This window comes from Papio anubis, chromosome 14 (assembly GCF_008728515.1).
Source record: "Papio anubis isolate 15944 chromosome 14, Panubis1.0, whole genome shotgun sequence".
Lineage (NCBI taxonomy): Eukaryota > Metazoa > Chordata > Mammalia > Primates > Cercopithecidae > Papio > Papio anubis.
Window position 1 is genome coordinate 23,669,876 of NC_044989.1, and position 24,270 is coordinate 23,694,145.

Below are 24,270 nucleotides of genomic sequence, written 5' to 3' on the forward strand. Positions count from 1 at the left end.
TTGAGGCTGCAGTGAGCTGTGATAGTGCCACTCACTCCAGCCTGGGCAACAGAGCAAGCCCCTTGTCTCAAAAATAGAAAAAGGATTTACAGGCTAATCTTACCCATTAACAGAGAAAGGAAGAATCTTAAACAAAATAATAGCAAAATGAGTCTAGCAATGTATAAAAAAATAAATATACCAGGAACATACTGGGTTTATTCCAAGAATGCAAGTTTAACATTAAAAAAACCTATCAGCCAGGCGTGGTGGCTCATGCCTGTAATCCCAGCACTTTGGGAGGCGAAGGCAGGTGGATCATGAGGTCAGGAGTTCAAGACCAGCCTGGCCAAGATGGTGAAACCCTGTCTGTACTAAAACTACAAAAATTAGCCAGGCATGGTGGCAGGTGTCTGTAATCCCAGCTACTTGGGAGGCTGAGGCAGGAGAATTGCTTGAACCCGGATGGCAGAGGTTGCAGTGAGCCAAGATCACGCCACTGCACTCCAGCCTGGGTGACAGAGAGAGACTCTGTCTCAAAAAAAGAACACAGAAAATCTATCAAATGAAATTTACCACACAGACCAATGCAGAGCATGAACTCTGGAGCTCTGCGGAGGGGCCCCTCAATTATCCAGCAGAGGCTGGGCTCAGTGGCTCATGCCTGTAATCCCAGCACTTGGGAGGCTGAGGTGGGCAGATCACTTGAGATCAGGAGTTTGAGACTAGCCTGGCAAAAATTAGATGGGTGTGGTTGGGGGGGGGGCACCTGTAATCCGAGCTACTCAGGAGGCTGAGACAGGAGAATGGTTTGAACCTGGGAGATGGAGGTTGCAGTGGGCCAAGATTGTGCCAATGCACTCCAGCCTGGGTGACAGAGCAAGACTCCATCTCAAAAAACAACAACAACCGAAACCCCCCAAACAAATAAAATTATCCAGCAGAATAATGATTACAGACATAAATGTGAAGACAAAACTTCCATAAAAGAGAAGATAGGTAAATGTGTGTCCTCCTTAAAATTACAATGCTTGTCCAACACACGAGGTATAAAGAAAGAGAAGGCCAGCAGGAGTTCGAGACTACCCTGGCCCACATGATGAAACCCCGTCTCTACTAAAAACACAAAAATTAGCCAGGCAAGGTGGCGCATGCCTGTAGTCCCAACTACTCAGGAGGCTGAGGTGGGAGAATTTCTTGAACCTGTGAGGTAGAGGTTGCAGTGAGCAGTGATCGTGCCACCGCACTACAGCCTGCGAGACAAAGCGAGACTAGGTCTCAAAAAAAAAAAAAAAAAAAGGGAGGAAAGGCCAGGTGTTGCGGCTCAGGCCTGTAATCCAAGCACTTTGAAAGGCTAAGGCAGGAGGACAGCTTGAGTCTGGGAGTTCAAGACCAGCCTCAGCAACACAGTGAGACCCTGCTCTCTACAAAAAAAAAAAAAAAGAAAGAGAGAGAGAGAGAGAGAGAGAAGGTAAAGATAGGTCCACAAAGTGGATGAAGACACTAGCAACATCTAGATATATAAAGAATCCTAACAACTCAACATGAAAATTGAGCCAATGATATAATCAAGAATTTTGCAAAAGAAAACTTGAACAGCCCATAAACATCTGTGAAATGATGCTCAAGCTCACTGCTGGTCTGTAAGTAAAACTAAGGGGCCAGGCGCGGTGGCTCACATCTGTAATCCCAGCACATTGGGAGGCCGAGGCATGTGGATCGTTTGAGGTCAAGAGTTCGAGACAAGCCTAGCCAATATGGTGAAACCCCATCTCTACTAAAAATACAAAAATTAGCTAGGTGTGGTGGTGGGCGCCTGTAATCCCAGCTCAGGAGGCTGACAGGAGAATTCTTGAACTCGGGAGGCAGAGGTTGCAGTGAGCTGAGATTGTGCCATTGCAGTCCAGCCTGGGCAACAGAGCAAGACTCTGACTCAAAAAAACAAAAAAAAAACCAAACAAAAACAAAATAAAAATAAAATAAAATAAGGGTGACAGTGAGACAGCATTTAAAACTCCTAGACAGTCCCAAGTTGAGAATGTAGAATAGGAGCTCTGATACATTGCTGTTTGGGAGTGAAAGTGATATAACCATCTTGGAAAATAACTTGGTATTATCTCATCAAGGTGAACTTATACCTCGTGATCCATTTCTAGGTAAAAGACCCTAACGAGACTTTTCAAACACTTGGATCAGGAGGCATTTATGAGAATATTCAAAGCAGTATTGTTTATAACTTCAAAAATAGCCGGGCGCGGTGGCTCAAGCCTGTAATCCCAGCACTTTGGGAGGCTGAGACGGGCGGATCACAAGGTCAGGAGATCGAGACCATCCTGGCTAACACGGTGAAACCCCGTGTCTACTAAAAAATACAAAAAAAAAAACTAGCCAGGCGAGGTGGTGGGCGCCTGTGGTCCCAGCTACTCCGGAGGCTGAGGCAGGAGAATGGCGTAAACCCGGGAGGCGGAGCTTGCAGTGAGCTGAGATCCGGCCACTGCACTCCAGCCTAGGCGACAGAGCCAGACTCAGTCTCAAAAAAAAAAAAAAAAAAACTTCAAAAATAAATCCAAGGAACAATCCAAATGTCCATGGCAGGAAAATGGATAAATTGTGGCAATTCAAAACAGTGAAAATAATATAACATGCACACAACAAGGATGAATCTTAGCACCAACGCTGAGAGAATAAAAAGTAAGTCACCGAAGACTATATATAATATATACCATTTGTATAAAGCTCAAAACAAGCAAAAATAAAAATCACATTGTTTCAGCCAATGTGTATATGTGGTTGTAAAACTCCTTTTGTAAAGAAAGAAAAGGAATGAAGAACTGATAATTACAACAATCAGGATAGTTATGTCTGAGGCAAAGCTATGGAGATAGGAACAAGGAGGGACAGCAGCTTGAGTGGTTTCTGGTCATGTTCTGGTTCTTCAGTTAGGCCATGGGTGGTTCATTTTATTTATTTTTTTATTTATATATATATATATATTATTTTTTTTCTTTTTTTTTTTTTTTTTCTCGCTCTGTCGCCCAAGCTGGAGTGCAGTGGCACAATCTCGGCTCACTGCAACCTCTGCCTCCCAGGTTCACGTGATTCTCCTGCCTCAGCCTCCCAAGTAGCTGGGATTACAGAGGCCTGCCACCACGCCTGGCTAATTTTTTGTATTTTCAGTAGAGACAGGGTTTCATCATGTTAGCCCAGGATGGTCTCAATCTCCTGACCTCATGATCCACCCGCCTCGGCCTCCAAAAGTGTTGGTATTACAGTCGTGAGCCACTGCGCCCGGACTCATGTTATTATTTAAGCCTTCCTATACCTTATGTTACACATATATGTAATACGTATCACATAATACCCATTCAGAATTTAGAAAAACTTGAATGCAAAATGGGATTTGTAAAAATATCTTTATGATAAATATTTTCAGTAGAACATTAAACAATACTTTGAGGAATTTAGCTCTTCTCTCCCTGCCTCCAAAGCCAGCAAATACGGGATCATTTTCTATTGTTCCAGTGACTGCAATAATAGCAGAGGCCAAGGAAACATCTCTTGTATGAGAGTTGTCATGGAATCAGATTTGTTGTAAAGAATCATTTATATTCTGGACTGTCCACCCGAAGAAGGAATACAGATAACATATGCATATATAACTTCAAGATTATTGCCGGTTCCTCTATAGCAACAATAATCACAAAGAAAATACTACCAAAACATCCAAAACAGCCACAATAACCATTAGTGATTTTATTGAAGACTTATTCACAGTATTTTGACCTGAGAAATGGTGACTGTAACATACCCTTTTAGGTGCCTACATTATCTTAGTTAACAGTCCTGTAGTCCCCTCTTAGGCTTCAAGATAATTGTGATTTCATCACACCCCAGATACTTGCAAGCGGAGACCTCAGACTGTTCTCAGTCACTGCTCTCCCACAGCTGATTACAGACATCGCCTCTGCTTCCATTACCCCAGCAGCTGTCTAGTGCACTTGAACCACAAAATGGGCCCTCACTTCTTTCCTAACCCAGCTCCATCTTGGTAAACTGTAACAGACAGACAGGAGTCCCCAAGGGCACAAAACAGTTTCTTTCCAGATGATTTTAAAGGAAGGGGGAAAAAGGAAGCGTATATGCTAATGGAGCTTCTACAGCTGAAACAATTTATCTGCAGACTCCTAGCCATACACTGATCAATTTGTTATGCTGCCCTGACTAAAATCTGTGATTCCATCTGAAGGCAGTCAGAAGTAGTGTGTCCATCTGAAGGGGGTCAGGGCTCTTACCTGACTAAGCTAATACTTTAGCCCATAAATGAAACAAAATGGCACTTTTTAGAACTACCTCAGATTCAGTTAAATTTCCAACATCCTGAAATACTTTCTCTCCCAGATTCTCTGCTGGTCTCTAAGATTTGAAAGGAGAGAAAATAAAAATACCAAATTAAAGTGACAAGTTAACTAAGGGAGCTGACTACTGGGAGAAAAACAGGAAACTTGTATGATCCCAAAACTAGATTTAAAAAAAAAAAAAAAAGGTATTTCAGGAACACTCATGAGTGGCCACAGCACAGGATCCTGCAGTAGGACTTCCCTGGGCTCGACAGTGTGCTAGCAGCACCGGCACAATCTCAGTGGAGCCCAGAGGGGACAAATTCCCTTGAAATTTCATTCAAAATTTTCCCAGGGTCAGTTTTTAAGAGTACCTGGACCTTTGTCAGCCAGAATTTGTTAAGGAAGCAAGAGTGTTAGGTTTAAATTCTGGGAGGTCCAGGCAACATCAGAGCCACTTCCTGTTCCTGGGAGCGGAAGCCAGTGGGTTTCTGGTCCTCCTTTGAGCTCTGCTAATTCTTGCTGGTTTGAGGTTAATATGCTAGAGCACATGCCCCCCAGCTGACTCCTCACCCTCCTCTTGAAGCCCGGAAAAAGACCTATAACAATGCCGAGGTATCTTTGAAGTGCGCCTAAGACAGCTTCAACGCAGCTTTGGACAAGGGACACAAAGTCTCAGAGAAACCATAAAACAATCCATATGGCACCATAATATTGTTTTGTTCTGGGAATTCTGCCCTTAGTCAAAACCACACAGTCATGAATACATAAACACCACTTTCGGAGCCATCTAATAAAGACTGAGCTCTGCTACACAGCAGCGAGCCTCAGCCCAGGGCAAACGGGGGGAAACCAGGAGAGCCAACCACAGCAAGTGCTTCGCCTGAGTGCAGTGCGAGTCTCATTGGTGAGTGTCCACAGTGGCAAGCAGGCCTTGTTTGTAATGGTCTCATCTGAAGAACTACACAGCAAGGACACTGCAGATATCAGGCCATGCCATCTACATGGTTAGAACAGCCAGTGTTATCTAAACTGGGGGCAGCAAGGCCTGTAAAGACTTTAAGAGAAGAAACAGAATCTGGACTGCGGGAAAAAGAGTCTCTGAAGACATCTGACCTGGACAGGCTGCCATCTCTTATGATTATTTCCTGTGTGGCTGTGAAGGTTAACGGGATAAAGCCCTCATTATCAGCAGTGAGAAGAATCCAGTGACAATCTGCAAATAAAAATAAATACATAGGCAATTTAGTATATATTATTCTTATGATGAAACATATGACTACAGGCCAGGCGCGGTGGCTCAAGCCCGTAATCCCAGCGTTTTGGGAGGCCGAGACGGGCGGATCATGAGGTCAGGAGATCGAGATCATCCTGGCTAACACGGTGAAACCCCCTCTCTACTAAAAAATACAAAAAACTAGCCGGGCGAGGTGGCGGGCGCCTGTAGTCCCAGCTACTGGGGAGGCTGAGGCAGGAGAATGGCATAAACCTGGGAGGCGGAGCTTGCAGTGAGCTGAGATTCGGCCACTGCACTCCAGCCTGGGCGACAGAGCAAGACTCCGTCTCAAAAAAGAAAAAAAAGAAAAAAAAAAAGAAACATATGACTACAAATTTTTTTTTTCTGAGTGAAGGAATACAGTAGTTGATAATATTCAACTCAATCCTTATCAGATTTTACAGAGAATGGGGTATTAGGAAGACTGGGCATTACTTAGGGTCAGGTAGGGGAAAAAGGGGAAAAAAATGAAATGATACTTGATGTTCAATGTGGTGGCTACTGTTACAAGAATGAGGCATAAGAAAACAACCATGCACCACATCTGATGAATCTGGCATGACTCAGTCCCTTGCCACTTAGGAGTATCCTTTGAACATCCATGTTTACTCCATGTTAGAATGGCAACTCTTCAAAGAAATATTCTGTAGGCTGGGTGTGGTGGCTTACGCCTAGAATCCACCACTTTGGGAGGCCAAGGTGGGCAGATCTTGAGGTCAGGAGATCAAGACCATCCTGGCTAACATGGTGAAACCCCATCTCTACCCAAAATACAAAAAATTAGCAGGGCGTGATGGCACGCGCCTGTAGTCCCAGCTACTCGGGAGACTGAGGCAGGAGAACCACTTGAAACCAGGAGGCAGAGGTTGCAGTGAGCCAAGACCGTGCCACTGCACTCCAGCCTAGGTGACAGAGCGAGACTCGGTCTCAAAAAAAAAAAAAAGAAAGAAATATTCTGCTGCTATGATCATTACATTTTAGTGCAATATAAATAAATATTGAGGCTTTCTGTTACTTTCTTGCAGTTGTTATACACTGCTTTGTAACTCTTTTCTAATTTTTTCAGATGTACATTTAACTTTTCCAGCTAGGCTGTAAGTTCCCTAAGGACAGGGTGTATATTTTCCATATGTTTTGGCACCTATACTAGGCCTGGGTATATAGTAGGCAATTAATAATACTTAAGGCTGGGTGTGGTGGCTTATGCCTGTAATCATAGCACTTTGGGAGGCCAAAGTGGGAGGATTACTTGAGGTCAGGAGTTCAAGACCAGCCTGGGCAACAGAGTGAGATCCCATTATCTACAAAAATTTTTTTTTTTAATTTGGCTGAGGCTGGGTGCGGTGGCTCACGTCTATAATCCCAGCATTTTGGGAGGCCAAGGCGGGCAGATTGCCTTAGCTCAGGAGTTAGAGACCAGCCTGGGCAACACAGTGAAACCCCGTCTCTACTAAAATACAAAAAATTAGCCAGGTGTGACGGCGTGTGCCTGTAGTCCCAGCTACTCAGGAGGCTAAGACAGGAGAACCGCTTGAACCCGGGAGGCGGAGGTCACAGTGAGCTGAGATTGCGCCACTGCACTCCAGCCTGGGTGACAGAGCAAGACTCCATCTCCAAAAAAAAGTAAAAAACAAAAAAAAAAACTTGGCTGGGCATGGTGGTGAACACCTATAGTTCTCGCTAGGTAGGAGTCTGAGATGGGAGGATTGCTTGAGATCAGGAGTTCGAGGCTGCAGTGAGCTATGATCACACCACGGCACTCTGGCCTGGGCAACAGAGGAAGACCCTGTCTCAATAATAATAATAATAATAATAATAAATTACTTGTTAACTATCTAGAATTACTGAATGGTTGGTACCCCTCATTTTCATTACTGGCATAGTTAAAATAGATGGTGGGGGAGGCAAGGATGTTAGGTAGGGTCAATTTCTGAACATGACCTACCATGCAGCATTTCAATGAGAGAAAGGCCAAAAGTCTGCTGAACTGTACTGAGCCTTAGTTTACCATCACAGAGAAGCACCGCTCTTTTTTCAACAACAGGACCTAGATAATAAGGTTTCTGCAAATAAAAAATAAAAGTTGTTAAACTGATTGCAGAAGTAATGGAGTTAACATTTCTTGAGAAAGGAATGTGTAAATACTTTTCAAAAAAAACTTATCTATTACCACTAATCAACTGGACTTCAGGTTTAAGGAGCTCTTTGCTACATTATTTAATACAACTAAAAAATCCAAACAAAATAGCCTTAATTTATTTTTCCTTTTGTTCTACTCTTTCCTCAGGGTTCTTCATCATTAGGAACTGGCTCTCCTAGAATACAACTAATAACACTAAAAGGATGATGGACAGCAGCCTGAGAGACACAATCTGACGGTGAGAACAGCTGCTTGGCTGTTTCAGATATAGCTTAGACACTTCATGGTTTACTAGGAAAAAAAATGCTGAGTGTCCTAAGTGGTAGAGTAGCAGAGGATTTACATAAAATAAACAAACTGTGGTCAAAATTCACACAGCTTAGAAAAAGCACTAATAAAAATAAATGATTTGTAAATTGTAAAGTCATTAAACATTGGCTGGACACAGTGGCTCACCCCTTAGTCCCAAAAGTTTGGGAGGCTAAGATGGACAGATGATTTGAGCCCAGAAGTTCAAGACCAGTCAGGGCAACATGGCAAAACCATGTCTTTACAAAAAATAAAAAGTTAGCCAGGCGTGGTGACACACGCTTGTAGTCCCAGCTACTCAGGAGGCTGAGGTAGGAGACTCACCAGAACCCAGGAGGCAGAGGTTGCAGTGAGCTGAGAAGGCGCCACTGTACTCCAGGCTGGGTGACAGAGACAGACTCCATCTCAATAAATAAATAATAAATAAATAAATAAACAAATAAATAAATAAATATAAAGGACAGTTGTATAAGTTATATGTCTAATTTATTTTGTTGTTAAGCACTTTGGGAGACCAAAGTATATGGATTGCTTGAGCCCAGGTGTTGGAGAGCAGCCTGGGCAACATGGCAAGACCCCATCTTGTAAAAAGAAAATAAATTATACGTCATTGTGGTAGGATGAACCACTCAAAAAATATGTCCACTAATTTTTTTTAAAATTATTATTATTATACTTTAAGTTCTAGGGTACATGTGCACAACGTGCAGGTTTGTTACATATGTATACCTATGCCATGTTGGTGTGCTGCACCCCACTAATATTTTTAAATGAAGTCATAGGAATAAACTGTAAAAGTCAAAAACAACAAATCGTTTATTTCACCTCTTATGAAATGTAACTTCTGAAATTACAGGGGAAACTATTTCTTGCTTTTGATTATTTTGTTTTTTTAACTTTTATTTTTCTCATTACAAAAGGAAGACATGATCAATTTTTTAAAAGTATAATAGGGCCAGGTGTGGTGGCTCATGCCTAATCCCAGCACTTTGGGAGGCCAAAGCTGGTGGATCATTTGAGGTCAGGAGTTTGAGACCAGCCTGGCCAACATGGTGAAACCTCGTCTCTACTATAAATACAAAAATTAGCTGGGCATAGATGTGCACACCTGTAATCCCAGCTACCTGGGTGGCTGAGGCACGAGAATCACTTGAACCCAGGAGGCGGATGTTGCAGTGAGCCAAGATCGCGCCATTGCACTCCAGCCTGGGTGACAAAGGGAGGCTGTATCTAAAAATAAATAAAATAAAATAAAAGTATAACAGAAAAATATAATGCAGACAGTAAAGTCCCCACAATTCTATCCTCCAGAGATAACTACTGACAACAGCTTAGTTGGATTACATCATTATAAACTAAAAAACTGAGGAATTGAAAGGGCAAGAAAACTTTTTTTTTTTTTTTTTTGAGACATAACCTTGCTCTGTTTCCCAGGCTGGAGTGCAGTGGCATGATTACAGCTCACTGCAGCCTCAACCTCCTCAGCTTAGGTGATCCTCACACCTCAGCCTCCCAAGCAACTGGGAATATGGGTGGGTGCCATCATGGCTGGCTAATTTTTTTATTTTTTGGAAGAGACGGGGTTTTGCCATGTTGCCCAGGCTGGTCTCGAACTCCTGGACTCAAGTGATCTACCCATCTTGGCCTCCCAAAGTTCTGGGGTTACAGGTTGAAGCCACTGTGCCTGACCAAACATGGTTGTTTTAACCTTAGTTTTTAAAAATATAAAATTTTACATTTATAAATGTTTTAAAAATGAAAGATATATTATTGTTTGCAAGTAACATAGCCTATTTAAAGAAAAATTTTAAAATAATATATTTTTAAAATAAATTTAAAGTTTTTTTATTAGATACAGAAAAAATATGGAAATATTTACATCTAACATCTAATAAAATATCTAACTATATCTGTGATTTTCTCTAAAGGTTGGATTATGGAAAATTTTTACTTTCTGTAATGGTTAAATTTTTTTCTTCAACAAGTATATATTACTTTTGTAATTAGGAAAAAAAAATACTATGCAGCTGTGGAAAAAAAGATGAAAAAAGAGCTCTGTGTGCTGATATGAAGAGCTCTTTAGGACATACTATTAAATGGAAAATGAAAAGGTGTATATATCACCTTCCCTTTTGTGTAACAAAAGGGGAAATAAAAATACATAATTAGGCCGGGCGCGGTGGCTCAAGCCTGTAATCCCAGCACTTTGGGAGGCCGGGACGGGCGGATCACGAGGTCAGGAGATCGAGACCATCCTGGCTAACACGGTGAAACCCCATCTCTACTAAAAATACAAAAAATTAGCGGGGCGTGGTGGCAGGCACCTGTAGTCCCAGCTACTTGGGAGGCTGAGGCAGGAGAATGGCATGAGCCTGAGAGGCGGAGCTTACAGTGATCCGAGATTGCGCCACTGCACTCCAGCCTGGGTGACAGACAGAGCGAGACTCTGCCTCAAAAAAAAAAAAAAAAAAAAAAAAACATAACTAAAGTCTCCTAGTATCCGCATAAAGAAATAAAAATAAAAATGGTTACCTAAAGGAGGAAAGGAGAACAGGCTGAAGAAACATGGGGTAGGAGTAAGAGTTCTTAGTATACAGTTTTTATTAAAATAGTTTTGCTTTTTAAACCAAATAAATGAATTACCTATTAAAAAAAGATAGAAGAAAAAAAATTCTTTAAAAAGTCATAGTAGGAAAGAAATCCAAACCAGTTATCACATTTATAAATAAAATAATTTTTTAAAAAATCAAAACTATGCTGGGTGCAGTGGCTCACACCTATAATCCCAGCGCTTTGGGAGGCTGAGGCAGGAGGACTGCTTGAGCCCAGGGCTTCCAAACCAGCCTGGGCAACATAGCAAGACCTTGTCTCTATAGTTCAAAAAAAAAAAAAAAGTAAAAAAAAGTTTTTTAATTAAAAAAAAAGTAAAACTCTATTACTGAAAACTTCATGTAGTTAATGTGGCAAAAATCCTCTTCAAAAAAACGTAGGGTTGGGGCCACATGCAGTGGCACACACCTGTAATCCCAGCACTTTTGGAGGCTGAGGCAAGACGATCACTTGAGCCCAGGAGGTCACGATCAACCTAGACAACATAGCAAGATCCTGTCTCTGCTTAAAAAAAAAAAAAAAAAAAAAAAAAATTAGCCAACTGTGGTGGCATGTGCCTGTGGTCTCAGCTGCTCAGGAGGCTGAAGCAGGGGGATCACTGATCAGATTGGTGACATATGAGGAAAAGGACAGCCTTATACATAGCTGGTAGGCGTGTGATGATGCATTGTTAAGTAAAAATCTTTGACAGGCAATCTGGCAATTCTATTAAAAGTAGAAACACATATACTCTTCAAATTTGCATTTCTACTTCTGGGAACAAATCCAACAGAAATAAAGGTACTAACACGAATGGATACATATAAGAGTACTACTGTAGCATTATTTGGAGTAGCTAAAAACTAAAAACAAAGTGAATGTCAATCGACAAGGGAATGGCTAAATAAAGAGCATACTCTCAGTAAGAAGTGAAGAGTGCATATCACCCCATTTTTGTAAAAACAATGACAAACCACTCCCACATACCTATACATCTATGTACACAAAGACCTGTGTTAGATCATATAAGCATGAAGAAAGTCACGAAAGGATCCATGTTAAGCTGCTGGTTACAGTAGATTAAGGGGAAGATGGGGCAAGGCCATACTTTATAAAGCAGGAAAGTGTCCATGATAAAAACATGTATAATATGATCCCATTTGTATAATGTTTGGATATGCATGCATAAAGAAATGCATCAAAACATTTTATTTTATTTTATTTTTTTTTTTTTTCAGACTGAGTCTGGCTCTGTCGCCCAGGCTGGAGTGCGGTGGCCGGATCTCAGCTCACTGCAAGCTCCGCCTCCCGGGTTCACGCCATTCTCCTGCCTCAGCCTCCCGAGTAGCTGGGACCACAGGCGCCCGCCGCTTCGCCCGGCTAGTTTTTTGTATTTTTTAGTAGAGACGGGGTTTCACCTTGTTAGCCAGGATGGTCTCGATCTCCTGACCTCGTGATCCGCCCGTCTCGGCCTCCCAAAGTGCTGGGATTACAGGCTTGAGCCACCGCGCCCGGCCGCATCAAAACATTTTAAATGAACATAACCTTTTCCTTTTTTTTTTTTTGAGATGGAGTCTCTGTTGCCCAGGATGGAGTGCAGTGGCGCAGTCTCGGCTCACTGAAACCTCTCCCTCCCGGGCTCAAGTGATTCTCCTGCCTCAGCCTCCCAAGTAGCTGGGATTACAGGCGTCCATCATCATGCCCGGCTACTTTTTATATATTTTTTAGAGACAGGGTTTCACCACGTTGGTCAGGCTGGTCTCGAACTCCTGACCTCAGGTGATCCACTTGCCTCAGCTTCCCAAAGTGCTGGGATTACAGGCGTGAATCATGGCGCCCGGCAACATAACCTTTTTTATAAGTGGAGAAATATCTCTATTATATAAGGAAAAGGTTGTCACAATGAATTAACATGATTAATTTTTTTTCTAAATATAAAGAATTATTGCAGACATTTATTTTTCCACATCATGTACCTGGTAAAATCATGATGTAGACTGATATGTGTGCCTATCTGGTTGGCAGGCTAAAAACCAACCAACCTGCAAAGGTGTACCAACTTGCCTGTAACAACATGCCCAGCTTAGTGAAGTTCAGTTAGAGCACCATCTTCCTCATCAATATGTTTCTTGCAGTACTCACCGGCTACAGGAGCTTTATGTATAGTGGTAGTTACTCAAAGGAGAATTTACCTGGTAAATGATGTGAACGTAAGGAAGATCTTGAGAGAGTGGATACACTGAAGAGGATTTCCTCCCATTATGCAGACAGTTTGTGAGTTCAGAAAGACAACGCTGCATTTCAACCAGGTTCCTAGATAAAATTTCCACTTCCTTAGACAGCTTGTAAGTTTCCTTTTCACTTTGTAAGCTCTTTCTTTGAGGCAAATGAGGAGGCTCCAGTGTGCTGGTGTGGTCTGGTGTGCTGCTGTGTCTGGGCAGCGATGCTGGCTGGGTAACAGGCTCAGCATCTAGGGCTATGGAGTCATCACAGATACTAGACAGAGGACTCTGGATTTCTTTAATAAGTGTTCTTCCAGGCCTTCCAGTCTGACTACTGGTATTAGCTGTCAGCAACAGCCCTTTGTTTTGGTGACAAAAATCTGGGGAAAGACTTTCAATTAACTTTTTTCTATTTGCTTTATTTAATGGAGCACTGAAAGTAGAGTAGGTAGTATGGCTTTCACTTGATGTTATTGAAGGTTCTTCTTCCAACATTACTTCTCTAACAATCAAGCTAATCGCATACTGATCAGACTTTGAAGAAGGAAGAAACGTTGTATCAGTGAGTTTTTGTTTTCCTACCAAAATTAGTAATAGTTTGTCTGTCAAGAAACATATCCCTTTTGGTCTTTCAGTGTTCTCTAATCGAATTTGCTGGATGTTTGGGACTGAAGATGGAATAAGAGAGTAGATCAAAATTATATTACAAGTGTTGGAAGCCACTGCCACTACATGTGCTTTAAGATTAAATGCTATCAGATCAGGAACCAGAATGCCTGGAATAGTGACTTTTCTTGTCATGGTAACTGCTTTCTTAAAAGTCACAAGAACCAAATGTGAAGAATCTTGGCCAGTTCCTGTCAAGTAGTCCTTTTTTCTTAGACAAATAAGAGAATTACCCTCAGACTTATGTTGACTGAAATGTATGTGAGTTAGATCCAGAGGTTCTAAATAGGAAGAAGAAACTGATACTTCAGAATCTGTTTCAGAATGAGTTGCCTCTTTATCAATAGAGGGTACTTCACCGATAACTGGTAAAGCATACAGAGTCGTGTCTTTACTGTTGGGTGGGACATTAAAGGTTTCAGATGCATTTAAGCCACAGATCTTATCCAGTGGAAGCTCAGTGGCTATAGCAACCTGTGAGTCCACAGTTGCCGTGATGGAGCAGACGTGGCTGTCCACATCAAACACCAGGCAGGAGGAGCACCTGTGAAGAGTCTTCTGAGCACTGTCCCAAATATAAGAATGCAGGCTGCTGCCTACTGCCACCACCAGCCTCAGGCCATCCTGGGTCCAACATGCACAGTGAATGCGGTCCTGGGTGTTGATATCTGCCTTTACCTGGGAATTGTCAGAGTGCACATTAGGGAAAATGGAGACATCCTGAGCAGTCAACACAGTCAGAATAGCACATTTTGGGTGCCACACACAGCCCTGGGGAAGGATAGGTAGTGATCCTCTAATCTCACAAGTCTGAGACGTCAGCCATCTGCTTGACTCCGTAGGGCTGGGACACAGCTGCCACACAGTGACACGCTTCTCCTGCTGGACCGCGAGTAGAACAGGTGTGTCATCTGCAACGGGTGGGGCCCAGGACAACCCACAGACACATTCAAATTGTCCAATGACTTTGGAGTCCCCAAACTTGACCTCTCCATTGTGAAGCTGTAAATTAGTTAGGACAACTTGATTCCCATCAGTCCAGGCAAGGCCATGGATCAGGTGCACTGCTTGATGCAATGCGTTCAGTCCAGTCCTGAGTAGTTTTCCTTTTCCCAGCTCCATCCTTTTGATAAAGGTTACCTGAAATGATTAAGAAGGAAAGTTACACCACGAGAAATCTAGACAAATCTAGAATGCAGGACATTTTGTAAGACAACTGGCTTAGCCCCTTCTCAGGTTAATAATGTGGAGAGACAAAAGGACGGGGGAGTATTGTAAATTAAGAGACTACTGAGCTGTAACAGGTGAATGCAATGTATATACTTTGGATCTTGAAGAAATAAAATCTTCTACCTAATGAAGACTTTTAGAACTGGGGAAATCTGAGTATGAAATGGATATCAGAAAATATTGTAGAGTTATTAATTTTCTTAAGTCTGAACATGGTATTGTGGTTATGCAAGACAAGGTCCTTATTAAAATACACATGTTGAAGTACTTGGGGTAAAATGTCATGATGCCTACAATGTGCTTTCAAATGGTTTGACAAAAAAAACCCCAAATTTTCTATAGACATACAGAAAGAAAACAAATACAGCAAAATGTTAATAATTGTTGAGTCTAGATTGAGGCTATGTTAGTATTTATGCTACTTTCAACTTTTAAGTTAGAAAACTTTCCAATTAAAAATTTGAGAAAAGTCTCCTCCATCATCTAATTCTATTCATCCTTTTACTGCCAAATCAATGAATAACTGATATGCACATCTCTGACTTTATTAGCACTTATTTCAAATCCTTCCAAAGTGGCTTTTATCTCTCTACTGAAATGACACTCAAAAATCACTGTTTCTACTTTATCACATTCAACAGCACTTAATAATTTTCAGAACATTTTCACATTCCCTATTGCATTTTATCTTACAACAATCCTTTACAATAATGTAAAGTAGGTTAGGCAAGTATTATCCTCATTTTTTCACCCTGAATGTTTTTCCCCCAGGCATCTGAATCACTAAAGAAATACATGCTTAGGGCTGGGAGTGGCAGCTCACGCCTACAATCCCAGCACTTTGGGAAGCCGAGGCAGGAGGATCACCTGAGGTTGGGAGTTTGAGACCAGCCTGACCAACATGCAGAAACCCCCGTCTCTACTAAAAATACAAAATTAGCCAGGTGTGGTGGCGCGTGCCTGTACTCCCAGCTACTCAGGAGGCTGAGGCAGGAGAATCGTTTGAACATGGGAGGCAGAGGCTGCAGGGAGCTGAGATCGTGCCATTGCACTCCAGCCTGGGCAACATCAGAGAAACTCCACCTCAAAAAAAAGAAAAAAAGAAAAGAGAAAAGAGAGAAGTACATGCTTAGGCTAGGCACGGTGGCTCACGCCTGTAATCCCAGCACTTTGGGAGGCCGAGGCGGGTGGATCACCTGAGGTCAGGAGTTTGAGACCAGCCTGGCCAACATGGTGTAACCCTGTCTCTAATAGTAATACAAAAATTGGCTGGGCGTGGTGGTGCATACCTGTTATCCCAGCTACTCGTGAGGCTGAGGCAGGAGAATCACTTGAACCCAGCAGGTGGAGGCTGCATGCAGTGAGCCAAGATTGCCCCATTGCACTTCAGCCTGGGTGACAGGAGCAAAACTCTATCTCCAAAAAAAAATTTAAAAACTGTTCCCTCCTACTCTGCGCTGGCCCCTCTTTAGCCCCTCCTCTCCCCCATTTCAAGGCCTTGATAAAAGCATCATTAACAATTTGGTGTGAAGCCTCTGAAAATGTTAAAGAAAGACACAAAGATATATAGGATTTTACATGTTATGGCTTTTCTTTTAAACAAAAAATGGGGTGGCCACGCATGGTGGTTCATGCCTGTAGTCCCAGCACTTTGGGAGGCCGAGGCGGGCAGATCACCCGAGGTCTGGAGCTCAAGACCAGCCTGGCCAACATTGTGAAATTCCATCTCTATTAAAAATACAAAAATTAGTTGGGCTCGGTGGCAGGTGCCTGTAATCCCAGCTACTCGGGAGGCTGAGGCTGGAGAATTGCTTGAACCCGGGAGGCGGGAGGCTGCAGTGAGCTGAGATCGCACCATTGCACTCCAGCCTGGGCAACAAAAGTGAAACTCTGTCTCAAAAAAAAAAAAAAAAAAAAAGATACATATAGTCAGTGGACAGAATAAGGCATATTAAATTATATTTTGAAATCCTATCAATCAGTGGATACATAAATACATAATAATGGATATAAGAATAAAATGTTGCAATAATAAACACAGACTGAGAAAGACTAATTTTAGTATAAAGGTTGGGCATGGGGGCTCACACCTGTAATCCCAGCACTTTGGGAGCCTGAGGAGGGCAGATCACCTGAGGTCAGGAGATCAAGACCAATCTGATCAACATGGAGAAACCCCATCTCTACTATAAATACAAAAAATTGGCCTGGTGCGGTGGCTCATGCCTGTAATCCCAGCACTTTGGGAGGCCGAGGTGGGCAGATCACAAGGTCAGGAGATCGAGACCATCCTGGCTATTATGGTGAAACCCTATCTCTACTAAAAATAAAAAAATTAGCCGGGCATGGTGGTAGGCACCTGTAGTCCCAGCTACTAGGGAGGCTGAGGCAGGAGAATGGCGTGAACCTGGGAGGCGGAGCTTGCAGTGAGTGGAGATGGAGGCACTGCACTCCAGCCTGGGTGACAGAGTGAGACTCTGTCTCAAAAAGAAAAAAAAAAACTAGCTGGGCATGGTAGTGCATGCCTGTAATCCAAGCTACTTGGGAGGCTGAGACAGGAGAATCACTTGAACCCGGGAGGCAGAGGTTGCAGTGAGCCGAGATCGTGCCATGGCACTCCAGCCTGGGCAACAAGAGTGAAACTCTGTCTCAAAAAAAAAAAAAAAAATTTTAGTATTAAAAAAATTACTGGGCCGGGCGCAGTGGCTCAAGCCTGTAATCCCAGCACTTTGGGAGGCCGAGACGGGCGGATCACGAGGTCAGGAGATCGAGACCATCCTGGCTAACACAGTGAAACTCCGTCTCTACTAAAAAAACACAAAAAACTAGCCAGGCGAGGTGGCAGGCACCTGTAGTCCCAGCTACTCGGGAGGCTGAGGCAGGAGAATGGTGTAAACCCAGGAGGCAGAGCTTGCAGTGAGCTGAGATCCGGCCACTGCACCCCAGCCTGGGCGACAGAGCGAGACTCCATCTCAAAAAAAAAAAAAAAAAAAAATTACTGGGCCAGGTAGCTCATGTCTTTAATCCCAGCACTTTGGGAGGCAAAGGCAGGTGGATAACCTGAGGTGAGGAGTTTGAGACCAGCCTAGCCAACATGGCGAAACCTCGTTTCTACTAAAAATACAAAAAATTAGCCAGGAGTGATGGCACACTCTTGTAATCCCAGCTACTTGGGAGGCTGAGACATGAGAATTCCTTGAACCCGGGAGGCGGATGTTACAGTAAGCCAAGATGGCACCACTGCACTGTAGCCTGGGCGACAGAGTGGGACTCAAAACAAAACTAAACAAAATGACTATTGGCCAGGCACAGTGGCTCATGCCTGTAATCCCAACACTTTAGGAGGCCAAGGCAGAAGGATCACTTGAGCCCTGGAGTTCGAGATGAGAGACCAGCCTGGACAACACAGCAAGATACTGTCCCTACTTAAAACAAAACAAAAAATCCCACAACAATCTACAAACATATATAAAGTGATGTTTAACCTTATTAGTTATCAAAGAACTGTGTAAACTGACAGTACTCATTTTTTTCACCACTCATTCTCTTCTAATATACTTAAAATGAATTCCATTCCAATCTCTTCTCCAAAACACCTCTCACCAGGCCACCAGTGCTTCCCTGTCACTGAATCTAAATGACATTTTTCAGCCTTGTTTTACTAAGTGTCAAAGGCAGAACTTGAGAAGTTGTCTTCAGACTCTAAATCCAAAGAAATGTATTCTCTACCAAGCTGGTGATTTGCTTATCTGTAAATTATTTCTCATATCTCCTTGCTAGCTTTGTCCTTGCTCTTAGGATCTTTTACTTTTTTTTTTTTAAAAAAGGTCTATTATGCTTTTATATATAATGTCAGATTAAGTGGTTCTGCAGCAGCTTGCTAAATGGAGAAAAAAGTCCTGTCATTACTAACGAAGAACACTGTGATCTCTATCCCACTGGTCTTATGAAAGATAATAAATGTTTTCCCCCTAATATCTACTTATGTACTTAAAAATACTTTTATTGATAAATAATGCATGATACACTTTCATGGGCAGAGAAAATTCCTAATGGGCCAATTACATCCAAGTCAATTTATATATTTTAGGATACCAAGTTCAGTCTAATGTCAATGAGGGTGTGTGTGGCCAGGGTAGCACAAGACAAGGATTTGGGAATAAGAGAAAAACAAACATGGGAATAAGTTTACTGAGGTTATTTTTTTGGGGGGTAGGGGCATGGAGTCTTGCTCCGTCACCCAGGCTGTAGTGCAGTGGCATGATCTAGGCTCACTGCAACTTCTACTTCCTGGGTTCAAGTGACTCTTGTGCCTCAGCCTCCCAAGGAACTGGGAAAGGCGTCCAACACCACGCCCAGCTAATTTTTATATTTTTAGTAGAGACGGGGTTTCACCATGTTGGCCAGGCTGAAACTCCTGACCTCAAGTGATCCTCCTGCCTTGGCCTCCCAAAGTGCTAGGATTACAGGCGTGAGCCACTGTAGAGGCCAGTTTACTGAGGTTTTTAGAAGAATGAATTTTAATATTGTCATCTTCAGTAATAAGAAGAAATGTGGCACATTTTTCTCAAAAATGCAATAATTACAAAAATCTGCTCCATTCCTTTCTACTCCTGTGTTAGCCCAGGTTCTGACTTCTCCATTTTTATTAGGGTAAAACAAGGAGAGGTTTCCTTGATACCAGTCTCTACTTTCCAAATGAGCCTGCATACTATGTGTTGTTGGGTAGAATTATCTTTAAAAAAAAAAAAAAAAAAAAAAAAGCACAGCTGTGATCATTTTGCTCTTCTGCATAAACACCCTTGATGAATCCCCACATTTACAGTACATATAAAAAAGCCTCGAAATGTCTTAACAAGGCATTTAAAGTCTTATATTATCAGATATTGATATATCTTTCTAAGTTTATTCTCTGATCATAAAGGGCATACTGGGGAATTTGGAATCTTGGGGGAACCAGCATATATTCGAGTGACAATATGCAGAATGGACCTGAGAAGGAAGAAAGTTGACAAGTAATTTGAATGCCACAAAGTGAAAGTGAAGCAAGTTTGCAACTATTTCAGTAGAGAAAGAAGGCCATTATTCAGGAGATGCTTCTAAGGCAGATGGAACAGACAGTGATATCAGATAGAATATAAGTAGTGAGGAAGAAAACAGAATTAAGGATAACACCCAGATTTTTAGCTTGAGAAACTGCTGAACCATTAACCAGAGCATGTTTCAAAGGCAAGGAAGGCAGGGCAGGCTGGGTGCGATGCCTCATGCTTGTAATCTCAGCACTTTGGGAGGCTGAGGCAGGCAGATCACCTGAGGTCAGGAGTTTGAGACCAGCCTTGCCAACATGGTGAAACCCTGTCTCTACTAAAAATACAGTATTAGCTGGGCGTGGTGGTACGTGCCTGTAGTTCCAGCTACTTGGGAGGCTGCAGCAGGAGAATCTCTTGAACCTAGGAGACGGAGGTTGCAGTGAGCCAAGATCGCACCACTGCACTCCAGCCTGGGTGACAGAGCAAGACTCCATCTCAAAAAAAAAAAAGAAAAAAAGAAACAAAGAAAGAGAAACGAAGGGCAGGGCAGGACAGGCACAGTGGCTAACACTTGTAATTCCAGCACTTTGGGAGGCTGAGGTAGGAGTATCACTTGATGCCAGGATTTCAAGACCAGCCTAGGCAACACAGGGAGACTCCAATTCTACAGAAAAATTTTTTAAAATGAGGTGGGTGCTCACTTTGGCAGCACATATACTAAAATTGAAATGATACAGAGAGTAGCATGGCCCCTGCACAGGGATGACTTGCAAATTTGTGAAGTGTTCCATAAAAAAGAAAAAGAAAAAAAGAATAAAAATAAAAATTAGCTAGGTGCAGCGTCACACACCTGCAGTCCTAGTTATTCTGGAGGCTGAGAGGATTTGAGCTCAGGAGTTCAAGGCAGTAAGCTATGATCACACCACTGCACTCCAGCCTGGGTGACAGAGTGAAACCCTGCTGGGGGGGGGAGTGGGCGGGGGCAGTAGGGGAGGAACGTGTGTAGTATGTGACCAATTGAAATTAACATGTGCTTCATGTAAGATGTCTACATGGTACCAGTGTACCTTAGGCAGTCAGAGGTAAGGATCTGGAAATCACTGACTCAGGGTTAATAATTAAAAGTCAAGGTGGTGGAGAACCTCACTGTTAAAGATCAGAGGGTCAGGAGGACCAAGGTTTAAATGACCTTCACGCATTCCCCAACGCTACTGATTTTGCCTGAAACTAACTGTGTACCTATTGTTTCACAATCTCCAGAGTGTAAGTTTTCTGGAGAACATGAAATCAAGAACCCTGGGTGTTTTAGGAGGGAAAAGACCACTGTATTAGTTCAGGTCTCCGGAGAGGTGGTCAGAAAACCATGAGCCGGTGCTCAGTATATAACCATTTAATTGTGTTTTTCATCTTCTTTAAAGACAACTCATGATGAGAATCAAGGGATTCAGGTGAACTGGCATTTCCAGCAGGTTTAAACAAAAGTATATCCCTCCCCCCACTTGTTTTCCAAGTTTATTGTATTTCCACTATAAAATGATTTCAAGTCCTTTACACTTATTTGAAAACAAAAATCATACACAGGAAAAAATTAAGAAGAGTTAACGAAAAAACATTCATCCAAAAAAAATTACTACATCCCTCTAGACTCTTCTATGCATAGTTTGGCTGTCAAACTTTTTCAGTCATATTGTGCAACTTTGTATCACGGTTTTTTCACTTAACATTATATATTAGCATTTCCCTATGTTATTTAAAAGTTTTATAAATTAGTTTTAGAGGCCACTTCACATACACTCAGTGAAGTGACATAATGTACTGAACTGCTCCTAGCTGTACCCAACTTTATCCCGCTATAAATAACGCTGGGACCGAGGTCTTAAGGCTTAAAGCACTTCCTGACTTTGGATGACTTCCTTGGGACATATTCCCAGGAGTGTTATTCACTAGTCACAGTCATATTCCCTCGTTTCATCCACCCCCAGCTCGGTCCTCATCCCGCGACCCCGCACACGCGGCCCGCCGCATTCTTCTCATCCTCTCTGCACGCCTGAATCTCCTCCCTCCGGCCCCCCATCCCCCAAGAGCCGGTCCACTTCCCTCCCGACCCCCTACAGCCTCCCCACACCCGCCAGGCCCGGCAGCAGTGGAGACAAAATACCTGAGCTCTCACTGCCTCACAAAAACACCAGTGTCCCTGGGGACGCCCAACCTCACGCCGCCGCAGATAAGAAGCTCTGGTCAGTCACCGGAAGCACCGGCCCTCAGTCCTCTGATAGGTGGGCGGTGACATCTGGCCTCTGATAGGTGAGTGGTGCTCTGATGGGATAGGCAATCTCCTAGATGGCCCCGTCTATTGGTTTTTGAATGTGCACATTAGGAGAGGGTTCATCCCACTGGCCAATAAGCTCTGGCTCTACCGCATGGATCGCTGGGAGTTGTAGTCCCCATGAAACCACCGACCGCAAGCCCGCCACATTTTCCCTCCGTTAAGCGCTTGAGCTCTTTCCCCACTTCTCCTCGGTTCTCTTGTCTAAGGAGTCCAGGAGCCCTAGGATCAACACGGCTTCTTAACCTTTAAAATCTGATAAAATCTGTCCAGGAAAATGTTCTTATCTGTACACAAAATATTGTGCATTCATCTAAAGTCGCTTCATGGGCCTGTCCCGGCTACAAATCCCTGTTCTACACCCAGCCTAAGTGTGCCTGCTCTGGCCACAGCCTGTGGAGTTAGTGCATCCCTTAGGCTTCTTTAGACCAGCCACACGCTTGGAAGACTGGGCCACATCTCGGAGCAGCACATGAGGAATTCCAGGTCCTGACCTTCACAGTACAGTTGACCATCATCTTTCTTGAACAACACAGCCAGTCCACCTTCAGGGATGCAGACAACCTCATCTGGGAGCTAAGCATCCGGGAGAGTGGGGATGGGGAAATGGAGGAAGAACACCCTTGGGGCTCATTCTGGGCCCGTTTGCCAGGCTTTTCTCCCCATGCCTATCTTCCAGTGCCACTTAGCAGAATCATACCTTCACATCAGTTTTTATGTTTTTCTTTTTCTTTTCTTTTGTTAAAAATAAAGATGGCGTGCCTGTAATCCCAGCACTTTGGGAGGCGAGGCGGGCGGATAACCTGAGATCCGCAGTTCAAGACCAGCCTGGCCAACATGGTGAAACCCGGTCTCTACTAAAAATTTAAAAATTAGCCGGACGCTGGTAGCTCACGCCTGTAATCCCAGCTACTTGGGAGGCTGAGGCACGAGAATCGCTTGAACCCGGGAGGCGGAGGTTGCAGTGAGCCGAGATTGTGCCACTGCACTCCAGCCTGGCGACAGAGTGAAGATTCTGTCTCAAAAAAAAGAGAGAGAGAGAGAGAGGGACGGGATCTTGCTATGTTACCCAGGCTAGTCTTGAACTCCTGGGCTCAAGCAATCCTCCTGCCTCGGTCTCCCACAGTGTTGAGATTACAGGTGTGAGCCATTGTTCCAAACATTGATATGCCCGGCCTCACATCAATTTTTGGAACAATGCAGGTAATAACGAGCAGAAAAAAAAGTTTTAAAAGTCCCAATTACCCTTCAAACAAATATTACCTCCTCCAAAAAATATTTTTCTAGATTCCTGATTGTCTTTTTAGGTGGAGGAGGAACTCAAAGTAGAATTCATTTACATATTCATTCATTCATTCCACAGCACTAATCACTCCATGCGGTAACTGTGTGTCCCCATCTCTCTCAGATTTAGTACCTGGAAAACAGGCATTCTGTCTTAATTCAATTGGTATCCCCAGGGCGCATTTCTTTGCCTTGAAAATTGAGTACCCAATAAATGTGCGTCGAGCAAAACTACATGAGATGGCGAACAGGGGTTTAAGGGTATGGGGGAGAGTCAGCAATGACTGGTGTTCTCCCTCCCTCCCCGAGCTCTGCTCCTACAGATCCAGGACGCCTAGCGAGGGTAGGAACCTCTTCGGTGCTTCCGCAACGCTCTGAACAGCACGGCACTGAGCGCATCTAATTAAAGTGATGGTTTCATTAGATAGCAACTCAGCGAGACCCTGTTTCTACAAAAAACAAAAAATTAGCTGGGTGTGGTTGCTCGAGCCTCTAGTCCCAGCTACTTGGGAGACTGAGGCAGAAGGATCGCTTGAGCCTAAGAGTTCGAGGTTGCTGTGAGCTATGATCGCGCCACTGGGCTCCAGCCTGGGCGACAGAGCAAGATCCTCTCTCTCTAAAAAAAAAAAACAAAAATAAAATAATGGTTTAATTGCCGGCCTTTGCCCCTTCTGCCCCCCACCCCCCACAAGTCTGTAGGACCGGGTTGACTTCCCAGAGCTTAGTACAGATTAGATGCTAAATAAATGTGTGTTGGACGGATGGGCGAATGAATGGATGGATGGAGGATGTGGTTGTGCTTACCATGCTCCCTGGTCAGTGGGTTAATGTCGTCAGGCGGGGCCAGGCTCGCTAACAGCCGGGCGGGGTCCCTTCCCCCGG

At 43.3% G+C, this 24,270-nt stretch overlaps 1 protein-coding gene and 1 non-coding gene across 3 annotated transcripts; one reads left to right on the top strand and one right to left on the bottom strand.

Moving 5' to 3' along the window:
- Positions 1 to 3,712: 3,712 nt before the first annotated feature.
- Positions 3,713 to 22,738, bottom strand: WDCP (WD repeat and coiled coil containing). Of its 2 annotated transcripts, XM_003908332.4 has the most exons (4): positions 21,937 to 22,730; positions 12,823 to 14,658; positions 7,538 to 7,655; positions 3,713 to 5,532 (listed from the first exon to the last, which is right to left on the bottom strand). In XM_003908332.4, exons 2-4 carry the CDS (start codon positions 14,638 to 14,640, stop codon positions 5,303 to 5,305), a joined length of 2,166 nt encoding a protein of 721 aa, XP_003908381.2. In that variant the 5' UTR covers positions 14,641 to 14,658; positions 21,937 to 22,730; the 3' UTR covers positions 3,713 to 5,302. The 2 variants fall into 2 exon arrangements, with proteins under 2 accessions (XP_003908381.2, XP_021780325.1); XM_021924633.2 differs by lacking the exon at positions 7,538 to 7,655 and having other exon boundaries at positions 21,937 to 22,738.
- Positions 20,472 to 20,575, top strand: LOC116270378. Its single transcript, XR_004178423.1, has one exon. It is a non-coding gene; the product is annotated as a U6 spliceosomal RNA (small nuclear RNA).
- Positions 22,739 to 24,270: the final 1,532 nt, after the last annotated feature.